The following is a 16,934-nucleotide window of genomic DNA, read 5'->3' on the forward strand; positions in this document are numbered from 1 at the left end:
CTTGAGGCTCCTATCCCATCGATTGCACTTTCTTGGAAAGCTGCCTTATTTTGGTTTGCCTCGTCACTGTCTCGCTTTTCATATGCTAGCTGAAAGTTGCTTACTATTGGATTATCTGTGAAATTAGCAGAAGGTTTTAAAGAACTAGGTATTTTAAGATGTTAGTGTCTGCCCTGTAATGCCCCCTAGGAAGGATTAATATCTAAATGTGACTCCCTTGGAGCCCCCAACATGATTGCAATAGTAGATCTGCTGGGATATTTTGCCTCGGATGGACAGCTAAGTTACAAACTTTCATATACCCTCACTCTTCATTACTCTTCTTGGAGTAGCATCATTTGAAATACAATGTTTCCTAATTACACATGGGCCAATGCTTTTCCTTCCAAAATAGGTACCTGAAGAAAAAAAAAAGAATTAAAATGTAATTCTTTTAACTGCCATTTTGACTGGCTCCACACGAAACGATATGAAAAACTTCCTTTAAGTAAAAACATCAAACCTATTAAAATGTTTTAAAATCACACAAGACCCTGTTTAACTACATACAAATACCTTATAATGTGCAATACATCCATTCTTCTTGCCCTTTCTGCCTTTTAAACAAGTGTCACTAAAACGGTACCTCTGTTGAATAATAATATAAACTCATGCTGATAATCAAGTAACAGAAAAGCAGCTCACCTATATCTGAAGACATTGCTCTATACCAGCACTTAATGCATGATCCATCCATCCAAACAGATCGTAATAGAAGATGGCATTCAGCAGATGGATAAACTTTTATGTACTTATCAGTGTACTTCATTCCAATTGGATCTAGTTATAATGAAGTCTAGCCTTCCAACTTAGTCAATTTGATTAACTGCTGAAAAGGTTTACATCAATGTCTTCAGAACAAAGGAAAGTAAGAATTGACATTAAAGTTTGCTAAAACCTTTGCCATGTATATAATTCATTTAAAGGCGTGTGCGGCACTTGCAAGCCCAAAAAGCTGGGTGTCCGAAATCAGACAGGAGCTCGTCCTATGCCACAAGCGGCCAAACAATCCCCAAAAAGATAGCTGGTGACGCCATTAAAATTTAATGCTGGTGTAAATCCAGATCCAGGCAAGAGATCTCCACTTCCTCCTCCTAATAAAAGTAGGAGGTCCCCAGGCAGGGAATGTTTGGCTGAATCAATAGTTTAACCAACTTTTAATTTGAACATAGTTGCAAACTTTCTTTTCCTTTATCATTGTGGATGGAATTGGGTGGGTATTTTTTTCTATTCTCAACTAAACTGGAGCTTCCCTTTGAGTTTTGTTGGTGGCCCAGCTTTACACATTTTGAACTATATGATACTAAAAATAAAATGTTTTCTATATGTTTATATATTGATTTGGAAATTAAAAAAAAATGGCCAAAAATGCATGTTGTCATGCATTGTAACACACGCAAGTGCACAGTGATGTGTCATGGTGTGTTTACAAGTGCCTTAATGCCTAAAACGGAATTTCTTTTTCATCCATCGAAGGACACAGGAAGTCTTTTAACCTTCAGGTTATACTACTGCCTACAGGAGGAATGGACACTGGTAAACACAAAGTGTTGGCCAACTCAGAATAACTCCCATCTACTACCAGCATGTCTCCATTTTTTACTGTTGCCCTAGGAGAATGGATATCTTTTCTGCAGCTCAAGGTCAGCTTGCAAGCACTTTGTTTTTTTTTGTTTTTTTATCTTCAATTTAAACTCTTCTCTACATTGATGCTAGAACTGGTCTCTCCGAATCCAGGTATCTGATGTGGCCTTCCTCAGCCTGGTCTTTGGAGTGCCATGTCTCGACCCCTCAAAGTAGTTTTCTGGCACTATTTTGCATGGGGTGCCTTCCAGACTCTGGTTCTGGTAAACTCTTTTAGGTCAGGTGGTCCATGCATCGGAAGCTGCCTCATTTGCATAGGTCACTGGCCACCTTTAAATTCCCAAAAGCTGCTGGTTTCCACTGTGGAAGGGGATTGACATAATTTGGTTGGGTGGCATGTTGTGCACACACCCCACACTTTTTCCCACCATACAGTGTTCAGAAAGCATCTCATCACTGCTGTTTCTGCTTGCAAGGAGCCATATGGAACTTTGGCCTATTGCTGCTGCCTGCCTTCAGTGATTTTTGTCACCTCCTGACTAATTTTGTCTAATTCTAGATATGGCAGACCTTGACCGCAGAGGCCACAAGCATACTTCTGCATCTTCTACCTCAGTTCCTATATCTAATTTACCTGTGCCTTTTGTGCCATCAGCTACAGAGACTTTGTCCAATTCTGAGTCATTCCAGTCCCTGATTGATGACCTTGACTCTGAGGAGTTTCAGTATATCGCTATTAATCAAAGTCCATTTTGGCTCTTATGATGCAGTGTGCACCACTCTAAAACTAGTGGATCAGCCTGTTGCTTTTGCCAGAGCGGTTTTCAGTCTTGGCACCTGTATATCTCCTAAAGCTCCAAAGATGTCTCTTTTGTGCCAGTATTTCCAAATATTTCTATACAGAGATAAAAACGCCCTAATAAGTGGTTTCTTTCCCCCCCCAACCGCTTATTAGCCTTGTACTAGTATCGGATGGATTTTGTGTAAAAGTGTTGCATTCCCACTGTAGATCTGGTGATTCATATTACATTAGAAGATGCTACTGTCTTTAAGGACCCAACTGATGAGTGGTTTAAAGCCCTTTCTAGAACTCTGTTCTCACTGTTTGGTCCTGGCTCATTGGAGTTGTTTTGCCTCCAAATTACCATCCTAGAGCTTCAGGTGATCTTTGCCGTTTCTGCAGCCTTGGACCATCCTGCTGGAAAGTCATTCAACGACTGCCATTTTATTCTCTAGGGTGTTAGAAAAATATATATATAATGTTTGGGGGTTCAAAGTAATTTTCTAGCAAAAAAAAATTATTTTAACTTGTAAACAACAGGTGTAAAAAAGAGGCTCGGTCCTTAAGTGGTTAATGTATCATTTGAAAGTTGCTTTGCTTTTCATTTTTAGCGAATGGCTAAATACACTAGCGGCTTCTTATGCCTTTCAGTAATCCATTGAAATTTTACACATCTAGTTACCTACCATAGGCAACAACTCTCTTTTTTTTTTTTAAGACTTTTTTTTTTTTTAATTTTAAGATTACTTTTGTTTCCATTTATTCAATGTGTTGTTGGTCTGTTCTCTTTGTAGGATTGCAGCTTTAATGTGATTAATGCTTTTACATTTTTTCCTCTTAGGCCATTAAAACAGAGTATGCACGGTTATTGAAACTAGCACAAGAAGATCCCCCTCCAGAGACCGATTACCGGTTACAGCATGCGGTCGTTTACTTCATCCAGAGCCAGGCGCCAAAGAAAATCATTGAGAGGACCCTGCTTGAGCAGTTTGCTGATCGCAACCTGAGTTTTGATGAACGGTAATATGACGAGCCTGTATGTTGGCAATTTTCAGTAAATCTGTCATTCAAAAAAAGGCTGTGGCTGCTTTCAGGTCTTTTTAGATCAGTCCTGAACAAACATGCAGCAAATGAGTTTATTTTTACTATTTATTTTCTGAATCAGTAACTCAGAATAGTAAAGCCAAAGCATCAGTATAACAGCCTGGAAACCGGCATTTTCAGAAAGTTAAGTAGCAGTAGCAGCCTCCATATTTGTCTCTTGATAGGTTGCTTTCAAAGAGGGACTCTACCTAAACCAAAAAATAAACTTTAAATTTAACTATTTCCCAAAAGAAAGCTGAAGTTAAAAATGTTCAATAAATGTTAGTAAATCTTTACTCATAGATGCCAGTTTTCTCTAGTGTTGTTATTTTACGCTCTAACTACTAGTACATGGGCAGTATCTGCCTTATTTAGGCTGGGTTTGCATATATGCGAATTTCTTCCGCATCCAATTCGCATGACAGGTGAGCGTGTCTGGAGCCGGTTCACACAGGTCCGGGGCAGCCGAGAATCGGTTGGCAGAAGGGTCATGTGCGTCTTTGAGTCCGGTTCAGGTGTGAATGCTGGCAAAAATTTGGACCTGAATCACACCTGAACCAGGGACACACCGGAGACACCATGCTGGGAACCGCAGCCGGAGATATGTGAACCGGGCCTCAAGGCGATACATTTTGGTGATAATTATCACAGTTGCCACCTTGCTTACGTTCGCTCTCAACCAATGTTCAATCCTTCAGATGGCTGGTGTTCTAGCTGCCCAAGTGTATAGCACCATGGCAACTGTAGATCTAAATTGGGGGTATGTTGACACCATCCTCCGTGAATAGGAAGGTTTAGTTCCACCTTATGCTTGAACTCCTTACAGATGTAATACTTTAAGCAGTATTAAACCCAGAGCCAAACGTGTAATATATTGCAGCTTACCAATCTTTAGATGTGGTGACTTTTTGGCATTAGTTTTCCTTTTTAAGGCTTTTGCCCCTCTGATTTTCACCTGGTGATCTGGCAAGTAACACACCTCTCCCATGTTGGAGTGCCTCCACTTTTGATTAAGGGGCATCTTTGGACAGCAACATTGTTAATCTGGGAGAGGAGACTGTTGGATGCGCTAGCAGATTGAGCTGCACTAACAAATTGAAGTTGATCTCCAGCTAACACTAAGCAGTTACAGCAACAGTTTTTTGTTCCTTTTGGGATAAATGTTTTACGTAAATAAAAGTTCATCATTGTAAGCGCCCCTGTCGGTGGTAAACGGTTTATCTCAACACTCTTAACAGCTACATCTGCAGGACAGCATATTCTTTTGAAAAACAGACATTTTACTGGCCAGATAAACAGGTGAAAATAAAGGTAAGATCCTAAAAAAGAAAAGCTGTCACATCTAGGAATTGATAAGTTGCAATATAATGTTTGCTTTTGGGTTTAATGCTGCTTTAAATGAATGCAGCTCTGTAATCATTAATACATAAATGTGTTTTTTTTAAATGCAAGCAGTGTATGTACCTAAATTAGGCTGGTATCCACCTCTTTGGTCCCTGTTCAGCAGGGTTGAAATGTGACAGAAAAGGCAGAAAGAGCCAATTTGTTTGTGCTATCATGGAGCATGCAGATAGGAAAAAGCAGGGGTGGAAGCTCATCACTATGCTGCTTCTCCTTTCACCGTCCAGTAACAGGTCCAGGACAACCTATACTTAGAGGAAGTGGGTGGAATGAAGCTGTTGAGGACATCTTGTGGCAGAAAAAAAAAGTACTGCGCTGGCAAGAGTCCTGGATTGAGAGTAAATCTTGCGAAAAAAGCTGCTTTTTATTGAATCTTTCAATGAGCTAATAAAGTTCATTATTTTTAAGTTTGACTGGAGTTCTGTTTTAAGAATTATACAATCTGCAGAATATATAATTTGGCAAAGATGCCGCTTCTCAGTTGAGAAGTGGCAGCTCTATGTTGTCTCAGTAATGAAAACAAGTATTGTTTCTAAACTACTAAAAGATAATACTATCTATTAACATTGAACAATCCTCCCTGTGGGGCTTGCAGCCTGAAATTTCTGATGTCACTGATCTGAAACAAGGACGTACATATCAGACATATCAATCAAGTGACCCACTAAGTAGTAAAGCAAATATAAAGATGATAGCCCTGGAACATGCATCTTCACAACGAGTCAGTGGTAGAAGCTTCTATATCGCTGTCATTACAAGTGCACTTTAATTGCAGGGAAGTCGATCTCAGACCTGACAGAGGGGGTGGATCGCAATACATTGGCATCTACATGCAGATTGTAAAGGCAGTAAATACTATGGTGATTAATTGGATCAATCCAGAACTAAATTAATCTGTGAAACTCAGTGCAAAGAATATGCAAAAAAAAAAGTAAACCCTATATAAAAAAAAAAAAACACAAAACATTGTGCAACATAGCAATGGTGCAAATCAAGCAGTTAATAAAAATGTGCAAATAAATTAAGTTGATATCAATAATCAAAAAAATTTGCTCCGGGATTGTGCTGCATGCGGCTCGGTACCCTTGATGTGATGACTCAGATCAAGAATATTTGATTCCTTGTAAGTCATTCCATACCCAGCACACGTTAGCTTTACTGTGAAGAGACTCAGCGATTTTATGATGATATAACTGCCGGTCATCCTCCGATAACCCATTGCACTCTACTGAAGAAGCATGTTGCCATGATATGGCTTTGTATAGGAGCTTCTCATCTATAGATGGATTTCATGCGCTTTTGATCCCTGTAATTTGGGATCAATTCTGTTTGGTAAGCGGCCATCTTTTCCTGAAGGAGCACTTAAGCACTTTTAAAGACTTCTTTTCAGCACTGAGCACCTATATCACCAGTATTTATACAAGGATTTGTTTGAATTAAGAGACTCTCATTCTTTTTTTTTTTTTTTTTTTTATTGATATCAATTGAATTTATTTGCACATTTTTATTTGATTGCTTGATTTGCACCATTGCTATGTTTCACAATGTTTTGTGTTTTTATATAGTGTTTATTTGCACATATTTTTTTTGCATATTCTTTGCACTGTGAGTTTCACAGATTAACTTAGTTAAGGATTGAGCTGATTAATCGCCATAGGATTTAAAGGGACAGCGCACTATACTTTTTGGAAAGGTAATAACAATATAACAGGAATACACCGTATTAATCATGAAAAAAAATGATTTTCTTTTTTTCCAGTTGCCGCAACATCATGAAAGTGGCTCAGGCGAAGCTTGAAATGATAAAACCTGATGAGGTTAATATGGAAGAATACATGGTAGGTGGTTTTGTTTGCTTTGTACATTGTGGGGGCATCACTGCTTCATTTAGATTATCACACTTAATTTAAAATGCCTATCATATCCCTTGTTTTCATATGTCCTTATAACATACTGCCAAATAGAAATAATCTTCACAACATCGTCTGCCATTATAGCTGTATGTAATTCTTGTCATTTCAAGAGGAGTGAGGGTTAGGAGAGACTTATGGATAAGTCAATAGACCATTACACTACGTGAAAATGTACCCATAGCTACAGCTGTGGAAGGCATATTTTGGAAGTATTCATCAGTCCATAGTAAAGGGACCATAGCATCAGAAGACCATTTTCACACTTGAAGAGCAACTACAGAAAACTATATAAAAATCCCTATAACATTTTAAAGTGATTGTAAGGGCTTGTTTGTTATTAAAAAAAAATATGTTACACTTACCTCTGTGCAGTTGGTTTTGTACAGGGCAGCCTAGATCCTCCCCTTCTCGGGTCCCTCTTCGATCCTAGCCCCTCCCTCCTTTGAGTGCCCCTTAGCTACAGGGGTCACCCAAGCTGAGTCAGAGCTCTGTGTATGCATTCAGACATGGAGCCCCCACCTGGCCTCACTTTCTCTCTCCCCTGATTGGTTGACTGACTTTGAATGACAGCCGCTTGAGCCAATAGCGCCACTGCTCTGTCTCGGCCAATCAGGAGGAGTGTACTGGATGGCTGACGGGATCGTGGACATCGCTGGAGTGAGAAGGAGCTCAGGTAAGTAATTAGGGGGGTGCTGGGGTGGCTGCTACACACAGGGTTTTTTTTATATCTTAATGCATATAATGCATTAAGATAAAAAAACCTTCTGCCTTTAAAACTCCTTTAGTTACAGAATCATAAAAATATATTTTTAAATAATGCTAACTTACCTATCCTTATTCTGTGTTTATTTTAACCTCAAATAACCCCACGTGCATTAGAAATCAGTCCAAGAATGACAAGGGTTTTTGCACGTTGTGCATGTTCTGGTGCACCTATAGTACCATACCATTTATCTAACCTATTTTAGCCAATGGGAAATGTTTAAGCAGGCTCTCAGTATGAGTAGAGCACAGGAAGGAGATTGCCATGGGAGCAATGTGTATAGTCCAGCAGGTTTTTGCTGCAGTAACCCACCTGTTGTCGCCCACCTGATTTGGATGTGATATGATTCACGAGTGGTTGATCTTTCTAATAAAGAAAAGTAGGATCTTCTCAGATTTTTTTTTAACCTAATTAAAGCCACAGAAATGTTTAGTAACCCAGACAGCTAGCAGACTTCATTCTCATGATCTTTCCTCCACTTTCCTGTTATAATAGATGTGTAATGTATCTAAATATGATTTTGCAGTCCAATAGGCACCAGTGTTTGACCACCCTTCCCAGCACACTCTATAATTTGACAGGCCTGGTCAGACATGCCCCCTCTCTTTCTCTGTAGTCTGTGTGAAGACAAAGGTGAAAAGAGGAATGGCTATTACTCATCTATGCCAGGGTAAAGCACTAGAGAGGGACTGCAAAAGGAGAATTTTCAGAAAACAAAAAGGGTTCTTTGAAATTGAATTAACCTCCCCTCAGTCCTTCTCCGACACTGACCTAGTCTTATTCCGGATCTAGGTTCTTCGGTAATCCTGATTGGCCAGGACGGAATAAAGGAACTCCTGTTCATGCGCATGGGAGTTCATTCCAGCACTGAGGTGTGCTGAGAATGTACACTGAGATGATCATGCGCAGATTAGTGTACATGCTCAAACTGGTGAGTTTTATTGCAAAAAAGGCATTGCAATAAATTGCCCACCTGCTCGGCAAGTTTTTTTTTTTTTGTCTGTTCCACTTTAAGGTACCAGTTAAGAGTCAGTTAGAATAAGTTAGGAATCATAACATCCAGTAGTATGAAGGAGAATGTAAAAGTAGTGTGAGACTTTGATTGAACTTTAACATGCCTGTGTCCTTGTTGGAATGATTTCCCTCACTTCCTGTCTATGTGATATCTGTCTGTTCTGCAATATATTTATTGTAAAGGTCTTCCTACAATTGGGTGCTTTAAACCTTTTACACATGGAAGCCTAAATGCTGCATTTTTTAAGGTATGCAGGGTTTTTTTTTGCGTTCTTTCTTTACACTGATCTTAATGCATGGGCCTGTACACACATGTGCATAAACTTGTGCTGCGTATAATTCAGTTAAAAAATACAAAAAAATTCTGCATTGCTGGTCAGTATTTTTACGTGTGTACATCACACTCCCTTGAATTAAAACCGCTAGAAGCAATTTTACGCATGTGTACGAGCAAATACATGTATATACTATACAGCCCATCCTTGTATTTTTTTCTGCGAGGAATATCTAATGTTCATATATTAGTACCGTGTGTATATTCCCTTAATGTCATAGCAGCACATCCCAACAGTGTCTGTCATTTGTTTGTAGCGCTGGCACAAGGAGTACAAGAGTTTCCGGGACACAACAATGTACATCTTGATTGGTTTGGAGCTGTTTCAGAACAAAAGGTGGGTGGGGCTTATTGCTTCTGTATACATTTACAATAGGGAGCCCATGTACATAATGAGGCTGATTGTTTTCCAGGTTTTCAAATCCATTAATGCACCAGTGTTACAGATTAAAAGTGCAACGATTAAAATATATTTACAGGGATGTTGCAGATGTTAGTTGTTCTAAATTAGTATCTAATTTAATCTAAACACTATATTATTAAAGTGTTACTAAACCCATAACAGTAAAATTAGTCTGTATATGCAGTAAAGCATGCTTGTTATACTCACTGTGGAACCTAAGGGGTTAATCCTCTGCATCGTGTAAACAGGCTGTTGGATCCTGCCTTCTCTGATCCTCCCCTTCCTACATCATCCCCTAATTTCCTGACACTACAGAGCTTGGGGACAAGCTGCACATGCTCAGTTTGGTGTGTATTGCTAGAGAGTTTCTTTTTTTTTTTTTTTTGTTTTCTTTTTGAGAGTGTATGTGATCAGCACAGGGCCAATCAGCACTGTCCAGACAGAGGGTCAGGGTCCTGCAGCCTTACAGGACAATCAGGGAAGAATGAAAACTCCTGGGTTTAGTAACACTCTAAAGTGATTGTAAAGTCTTGTTTTACTTGCCTGCTTTGTTGCAGTGGATTTGCACAGAGCAGCCCAGATCCTCCTGTTCTGTGATCCTGGCCCCTCCCTCCTGTTAAGTGCCCCCACAGCAAGCGGCTTGCTATGCGGGCACCCGAGCCAAGTCACAGCTTCCTGTGTCCATTCAGACACGGGGCCCTGACCCCACCCTGCCTCCTCTCTTCCCTGATTGGCTAGCTGACTTTGACAACAGCAGCAGCCAATGGCGCCACTTCTGTGTCTCAGCCAATCAGGAGGGAGAATATCGGACAGCTTTGACACTCGTGGACAGAGAGGGACCTCAGGTAGGTGTGAGGAGGGCTGCTGCACATAGAAGGGTTTTTATCTTAATGCATAGAATGCGTTAAGCTAACAAACCTTCTGCCTTTACAATGACTTTAATTCTCTATGGTTTTTAGGAACAAATATTTTTAAGTTTTACAATGTTCTATGTACAGTAAAAGCTATTTGCAGAATTAAAATTAAATGGCCGCCTCCACGTCACCTTTTGAAGTTGGCCTGTCATAATAGCTGCAAATTCTTGAACCCCGGGTGTTTAATATGCAAAGTTGTGCTTTGCATTCAATTCTATGCTCTGGCATGCTATCTGCATGTCTCAGGAAAGTGTTTGTAGTGCAGTTAAGCGAAGTACACATAAGCCGAATATGGTCAGTATCCACCAGTTCAACAGGAACTGGACGACGTTTGGTCACTGTGTACAGCTGTCAATCTGACAGAAGCCGGCGTAATGACCGGCGCTTGTTGAAGGGGCATGCTAGAAAACCAGCATCCGATTAGTGTGTACTGGCAGGGGGGCATCCCCCTGTCGGAACACAAGGGCACTGTGGGGGAGTTTGCCGCACAAACATCCCTGAGTTAGTACAGCGATATCCCTGTTGTGTTTTTTTTTTTTTTAATTTTGTTCAGCCCACTGGGTTGGAAAAAAAAAACAAAAAAACAAAACTTGTACCTAGCCTTAGTGATGCATGGTTGGAGGGACCCTGCAGTTTGAATATTGAGCACCCTAAGTTTGTGAGTCTGTGTAGGTGTTATTCTCCACCCAGGTGTTTCAGGTGCAGCAGCCTGTCAAAAATCAATGACAGGCTGAAATATGCAGCAGCTGTATGGTGGTGTATGTGCACATCCAGTCTGCGTTTGGGGCAGTACATGTGTCCATGTACCACTTGGATGTGCATATATCGGCATACTGCTGCTGTGTATTTTAGCCTGTCAAAGATTTTTACAGGCTTCTGGCAGTTGGTTGCTTGCTGCACCTTTTGACTACCTGGCAGAGAATTATGCACAAGTGACTACCCACTACTACACAAATGAATACAGTTGCATGCTGTATGGCCCTGTTGTGGTCATGTGCATGTACTTTGACATTCTGTTTTTTGTTTTCTATCAAACTTGCATACTACATTCACCAACTATGACAATTGGAAGAACAATGGTTCTTAGACTCCTTATTTCCTCCTACGCAGCATCTGTGTTCTCCGAAGTCCTGCTGTGATAAATGATGTGCAGTGACAAAAGTCTCAAGTGCATTGATGGTAAATGTATTGGAAGACTATACAGAATGTGGCATGTGTGTTTTACAGGCAGAGGTTTTCTAAATCTGAGAATAACGCAACAAATCCCTTAAAGAATAAGTCAAATTTGCTCTGGATAGTTGCCTGATTCATTCTTTGCGAGTCTTTCTCAAACCTGCATCCTTTTCTCTGTTCTTACCTGTTTAATCTACATATTTCATATAATATGAAACACATGACCTCGTCTTGCGTTTGCTTTGTTGATTGCCAATCAGCAAGTCATTTTAGAATGGTCTGTCTTTTTGGTTTCAGCTATGTTGAAGCATTGCTCTACCTCATCTTTGGCTACCAGTTTAACAAGGAGCTGCTGTCCAGAGGCCTGTATAGAGGACATGATGAGGAACTCATATCACATTATCGCAGAGAGTGCTTGCTGGTAAGTCAGGACACATGTTTGAGCTTTGTTTCCTGTTCTGTGAATGTAGCACCAGATGGACTGCACAGAGGATTGGGACCTGGATAAAAGTTTCCACAAAGGCTAGCTGGAAAAACAGCCAACTCGTCAAAATCGCCAATTACGTCACTTCCGCTGACTTTCTAGCAGCACTAATTGCAGATTTTGACAACTTGGCTGTGTTGACAGAACACCGGCAGCATATACAGTACAGTAGATGATCCAATGAAAGAACATTGTTAGTCTGCCCGATTATAACCAACAACATGGCTGTCTTCAAGACGCGGACAACTTTTCTTTTTTTTTCTTTTTTTTTTTTTTCTTCCTTACTTGGTGTTCTGTCAAAACAGCCAAGTCCTCGTGTAAAGCTAACAATACCCAGAACTGTTCAGTGTCTCTGAGATATACTGATAATTATGTCATACAAGAGCCTGAGCTATAGAAAGTTTATGTAATAAGATTGTAAGGTGCATGGCCAGCCAGCCATTAGATTGTAAGGTACATGGCCAGCCAGCCATTCTCCTTCCACTATGCCCTAACCTATATTGGCCGTAAAGACCTCTGGTCTGCAAAGAAAATACTTTCACCTTTTTCTGATTTTTAGCAGATAACTGCTTCTGGATCTGAGTAGTAATTGTAGGTAGACAGAAGCAGTTGTTGGCTGAGCCTCACACAGATCCTGGCCTCTGCTTGGAAACAGCAAGCAGTGGAATCTCCAGTTATGTGGATGAAGACTTAAAGCTGAACTCCAATAGGAGTTGAATATAAACGTAAATATTGGGCGTGCATGGTTACCCCTAATGATTGCTATGTAATATCTGGGGGGTTGTTGGGGATGCTCAAATTTCATTGGTTCCCAAATACACTCTGGGCTGTGATCTTCTGGGCAGAGCTGCAGTGCCTGACCACCTCTTAAAGTATTGCATCGCTAGATGCTCATTCAGTACCTCCTTCATTTAAAAAATGGCTTGTATAGCTACAATGAGCATAAGATGTTTTGTGATTGAATAAGGGGTAGATCATGACATTTGTCCTCCCTTTCTCTACACCTTGTCCATTCACAGAATGTGTTCTATTTATTGAAAAGTATATAACTTTTTGTTGAATGGAGGAGGCATGGAGCGAGCGACCTGCTATAGTCATTGTAAAAGACAGGAAGGCATTGTGGCCAGATGATCACAGCTCAGGGAACCGAATACAACTGACAATTTGATCATCCCCAGCGACTCTGGATGTTGCATAACAATCATTAGAGGTAACCATGCTGGCTCAATCTAACTCTTAAAATACATTTTTTTTTTGTTTTGGAGTTCAGCTTTTATAAAACTTAAAGGTGGCTATACAAATATTGATGATAATGGTTTGATGAAAGCTATCTATACTATTGAAAGTTCCATTATAAATGGGGCCCTTCATTTCATCTCTCGTTTTTATCTTGAAGAAACTAAATGAGAAAGCGGCAGTCATGTTTGAGTCTGGAGAAGTAGAGGAAGTGTGTAATGGCCTGACTTTGATGAATGAACTTCTAGTACCGTGCTTGCCCATGCTGCTGATTGATGAAATGGAGGAAAAGGACATAATTGCTGTAGAAGACATGAGGAATCGCTGGTGTTCATACTTGGGACAAGAAATGGAGCGTAAGTACCCAAAACTAAATAGTTTGTGATATAAACAGAGTTACTGGTGTATCCTGCCTTCCAAATGATACCTTAAAGCACAATTTAACTATCGATTTCAATTGGCTAAACACATTCCAGGTTCATAACAAAATGGCATGCAGTGTCTTGCAGTTGATTTTCTTTAACCACCTCAAACCTCAGGCCCTCTCATCCAGGATTGGACGGGTGATCTGTCTATCAAAGTGCCCGGACAAAGAGGAGGGGCTGTATGTGACGGCGCGCGGCGGGGAACACACAGCTATTGAAATGAAAGCTGTTATGTTCCCGGCGCTCTAATCAACCAGGCGGCGGCTCTCTTCCCCTGAACAGGCTAGCTGCACTGGGGACACAGGCTGGCTAACTGGCTGCACTGGGGACACAGGCTGGCTAACTGGCCGCACTGGGGACACAGGCTGGCTAACTGGCTGCACTGGGGACACAGGCTGGCTAACTGGCTGCACTGGGGACACAGGCTGGCTAACTGGCTGCACTGGGGACACAGGCTGGCTAACTGGCTGCACTGGGGACACAGGCTGGCTAACTGGCTGCACTGCGGACACAGGCTGGCTAACTGGCTGCACTGGGGACACAGGCTGGCTAACTGGCTGCACTGGGGACACAGGCTGGCTAACTGGCTGCACTGGGGACACAGGCTGGCAAACTGGCTGCACTGGAGACACAGGCTGGCTGCATCTGACGGGCACTGGTGAGGCTGCATTGATCTCTTGCATCATGTCCGCAGTCTCTGACCATCTCCTGTACCATGTCCCCAGTCTCTGACCATCTCCTGTACCATGTCCCCAGTCTCTGACCATCTCCTGTACCATGTCCCCAGTCTCTGACCATCTCCTGTATAAAAATATTTTTAAAAAAATAAGTTTCGGTATCGGTCATTTTTGGTTTTGGGCCTAGTGTATTTTTTATTTTCGGTATCAGTTTTGGCACCAAAAAACCCATTCGGTGCACCCCTAGAATAGACCCATCTTTCTGAAGATTGGTAAACTTTAATATAATTTATTTTTGTTCTTGGGGTTTCTAAATAATAACTATATACAAAAGTAAGAATTCTAAAATGTTTAGGCTCCTTTCACACTTGCGCAACTTGGGATTGCAGGACATGTGAAATTCAATGTATTTCTATAAGAGCGGTTCCTACTGATGATACTACAAAAGTCACTGCAACTTCAGAAAAGGTTCCTGCACTACTTTGGTCCGACTTTTAATGTGACTTTGTTCCAGAGAATGCAAAGTCAGATCAACGTCGCGCTTCAGAATTCGGACTGGAAGTTGTGTGAGTTTGGAGACATGCGAATGTAAAAGGAGCCTAATAGTCATTGATAAGATTGTTTATATCCGGTATGTTTTTATCAAACATCTGCATGTAAAAAAAAAAAAAAAAATTAGAAAGACTGCACATTCCCTCTACACTTGGCTAGTTCTGTCCCTGTGCCATGTTAGAATTGAGAAAAGCAGGTCAGTGCTACAGGTCATCAACCCCATTGCTCCGTGTATGATATTGCACTTTAACCCCTTCCCATAGCCAAAAGACAGCTACAGCACGGGCTTACTTTGCCAGGAGGGAGTACATGGATGTCTTCCCGTGACCGCGCTGCCTGCACACCCCCTGTGGTGCGCGGGCAATGCACTCTGTGATAGCCAAGCCCTCTGACTCGGCTGATCACAGATCCGGGTAAGGGCCAATCACAATGGCCCTTTACCAGGTGATCAGCTGTCAGCCAATGACAGCTGATCACAGGATGTAAACACAAGTCGGTTATCGGTTTTTCTTTCCTCATGCTGACGGCATGAAGAGAGAAGAAGCAAGATAATAATCGGCTCATGTTAAAGGGACATCAATCCCAACAGTGCCCACCAGTGCTGCTAATCAGTGCCTCATATGTGTCACCTATCAGTGCCGCTTTATCAGCACACATGAATGAAGGAGAAAAATTACCTGTTTGTAAAAATTTTTTCAAACTTTCTTTCTAAATTTACGGTCTTTTTTTGTTTAGCAAAAAACGTTAAAAAACCAGCGGTGATTAAATACCACCAAAAGAAAGCGCTATTTGTGCGAAAAAAATGATAAAAAGTTAGTTTGAGTACGGTGTTGTATGACCGCACAATTGTCATTCAAAGTGTGACAGCGCTGAAAGCTGAAAATTGGCCTGGGCAGGAAGGGGTTAAAAGTGCTCAGTAGGCAAGTGGTAAAATAACGGTGCTATATAAGTACCTGAAATAAAAAAATAAATAAATCAAATCCGTACTGTTCATTTTTCCTAGAATGGTCTCTAAATCTAAACTGACAACATATTTTCATCTATTTCCAGCTTCTTTGCAAGAAAAGCTTACAGACTTCCTGCCAAAACTGCTGGATTGTTCAACGGAAATTAAAGGCTTCAACGAACCGCCAAAGCTACCCAACTTTTCCACGCACGAGCTGTGTGAACGATTTTCCCGAATTATGTTGTCACTTAGCCGAACTCCAGCTGATGGGAGATAAATTATGCACCTTCTCACGCACATTGTATAGACTTTTTTTTTCTTTTAGTTTTTTTTAGTTGTTTTTTTTTTTTTTTTTTTAACTCATGCCTTCCTGTGACAAGGTTTGCTTTGTTGCTGCTATAGTTTTTAACTTTTTTATGTTACAAACTGCTAAAGACAAAATGACTGTACAGACTTTTAGCCAGACTGCAAACCCCTGCTGAGAAACGCATGGCCCTCGGCTTCCATTTTAAACAGAAACAATGCAACCAAAATATCAATGGTGAGACTGCTTTGCCACTTTTCTGTGACAGTATTACATAGCTTTTACCTACAAAAACCTCATTTTATTAACAGCTTTTTTTTTCTCCCCTTTTTCTTTTAAGAGTATGAGTTTATTTTTTTGTGACAGCAGCCATTTTAATTATCTGGTGCCATGTTCGACAACGTGGCTCCTGGTAGCTTGTAAATGAAATTGAAGAATAAAGTTTTATTTATGGCTACTTCCTGTTTGCAAAAAAAATGTATATTTGTGTATGTATGAATAGATGAATATTTTTGATGACACGAACAGTAATTAAAAGGACAGGTTTGTAGGGTTTAACTTCTTAATGCAAATTAAGCAGGAGTATTGTATGGATTCCAAAGCAGTTAACATGTATTATTATTATTTTCTTTTTTTTTTTACTTTAGAAATAACTACATTATTTCTCAAATAAATTTTGCTCTTTTTACAAAAAAAAAAGGTTTCAGGACTAAACTCAATGTTAGTGCTGTTGCCAATGCACAGTAGCTTTTATATTATGACTGTCCGGTGTTATTAAAGGTTTGTCCTGCGAAAAAAACATTTTTTCTCAATTGTTCATTGAAGGACTTGGCAAAGATCGCTAGATCTTGGGGCCTATAAGTTTAAAGTACCAATCTGCACCGTGCTAGGTGAAGGGTTAAAAGCAG

The 16,934-nt window shown here is 40.6% G+C and overlaps 1 protein-coding gene across 3 annotated transcripts in view; it reads left to right on the plus strand.

Moving 5' to 3' along the window:
- Positions 1-16,483, plus strand: part of USP25 (ubiquitin specific peptidase 25) — a 165,141-nt gene extending 148,658 nt beyond the window's left edge. For all 3 annotated transcript variants that reach the window (XM_073617060.1, XM_073617061.1, XM_073617062.1), the window contains 6 exons: positions 3,246-3,424; positions 6,648-6,726; positions 9,170-9,249; positions 11,700-11,823; positions 13,283-13,478; positions 15,827-16,483. In XM_073617060.1, the coding sequence (XP_073473161.1) occupies positions 3,246-3,424; positions 6,648-6,726; positions 9,170-9,249; positions 11,700-11,823; positions 13,283-13,478; positions 15,827-15,999 (831 nt within the window). In that variant the 3' untranslated portion in view covers positions 16,000-16,483. The remainder of the gene's footprint in view (positions 1-3,245; positions 3,425-6,647; positions 6,727-9,169; positions 9,250-11,699; positions 11,824-13,282; positions 13,479-15,826) is intronic.
- Positions 16,484-16,934: the final 451 nt, after the last annotated feature.

The sequence above is a fragment of the Aquarana catesbeiana genome, linkage group LG02, assembly GCF_042186555.1.
Source record: "Aquarana catesbeiana isolate 2022-GZ linkage group LG02, ASM4218655v1, whole genome shotgun sequence".
Classification (NCBI taxonomy): domain Eukaryota; kingdom Metazoa; phylum Chordata; class Amphibia; order Anura; family Ranidae; genus Aquarana; species Aquarana catesbeiana.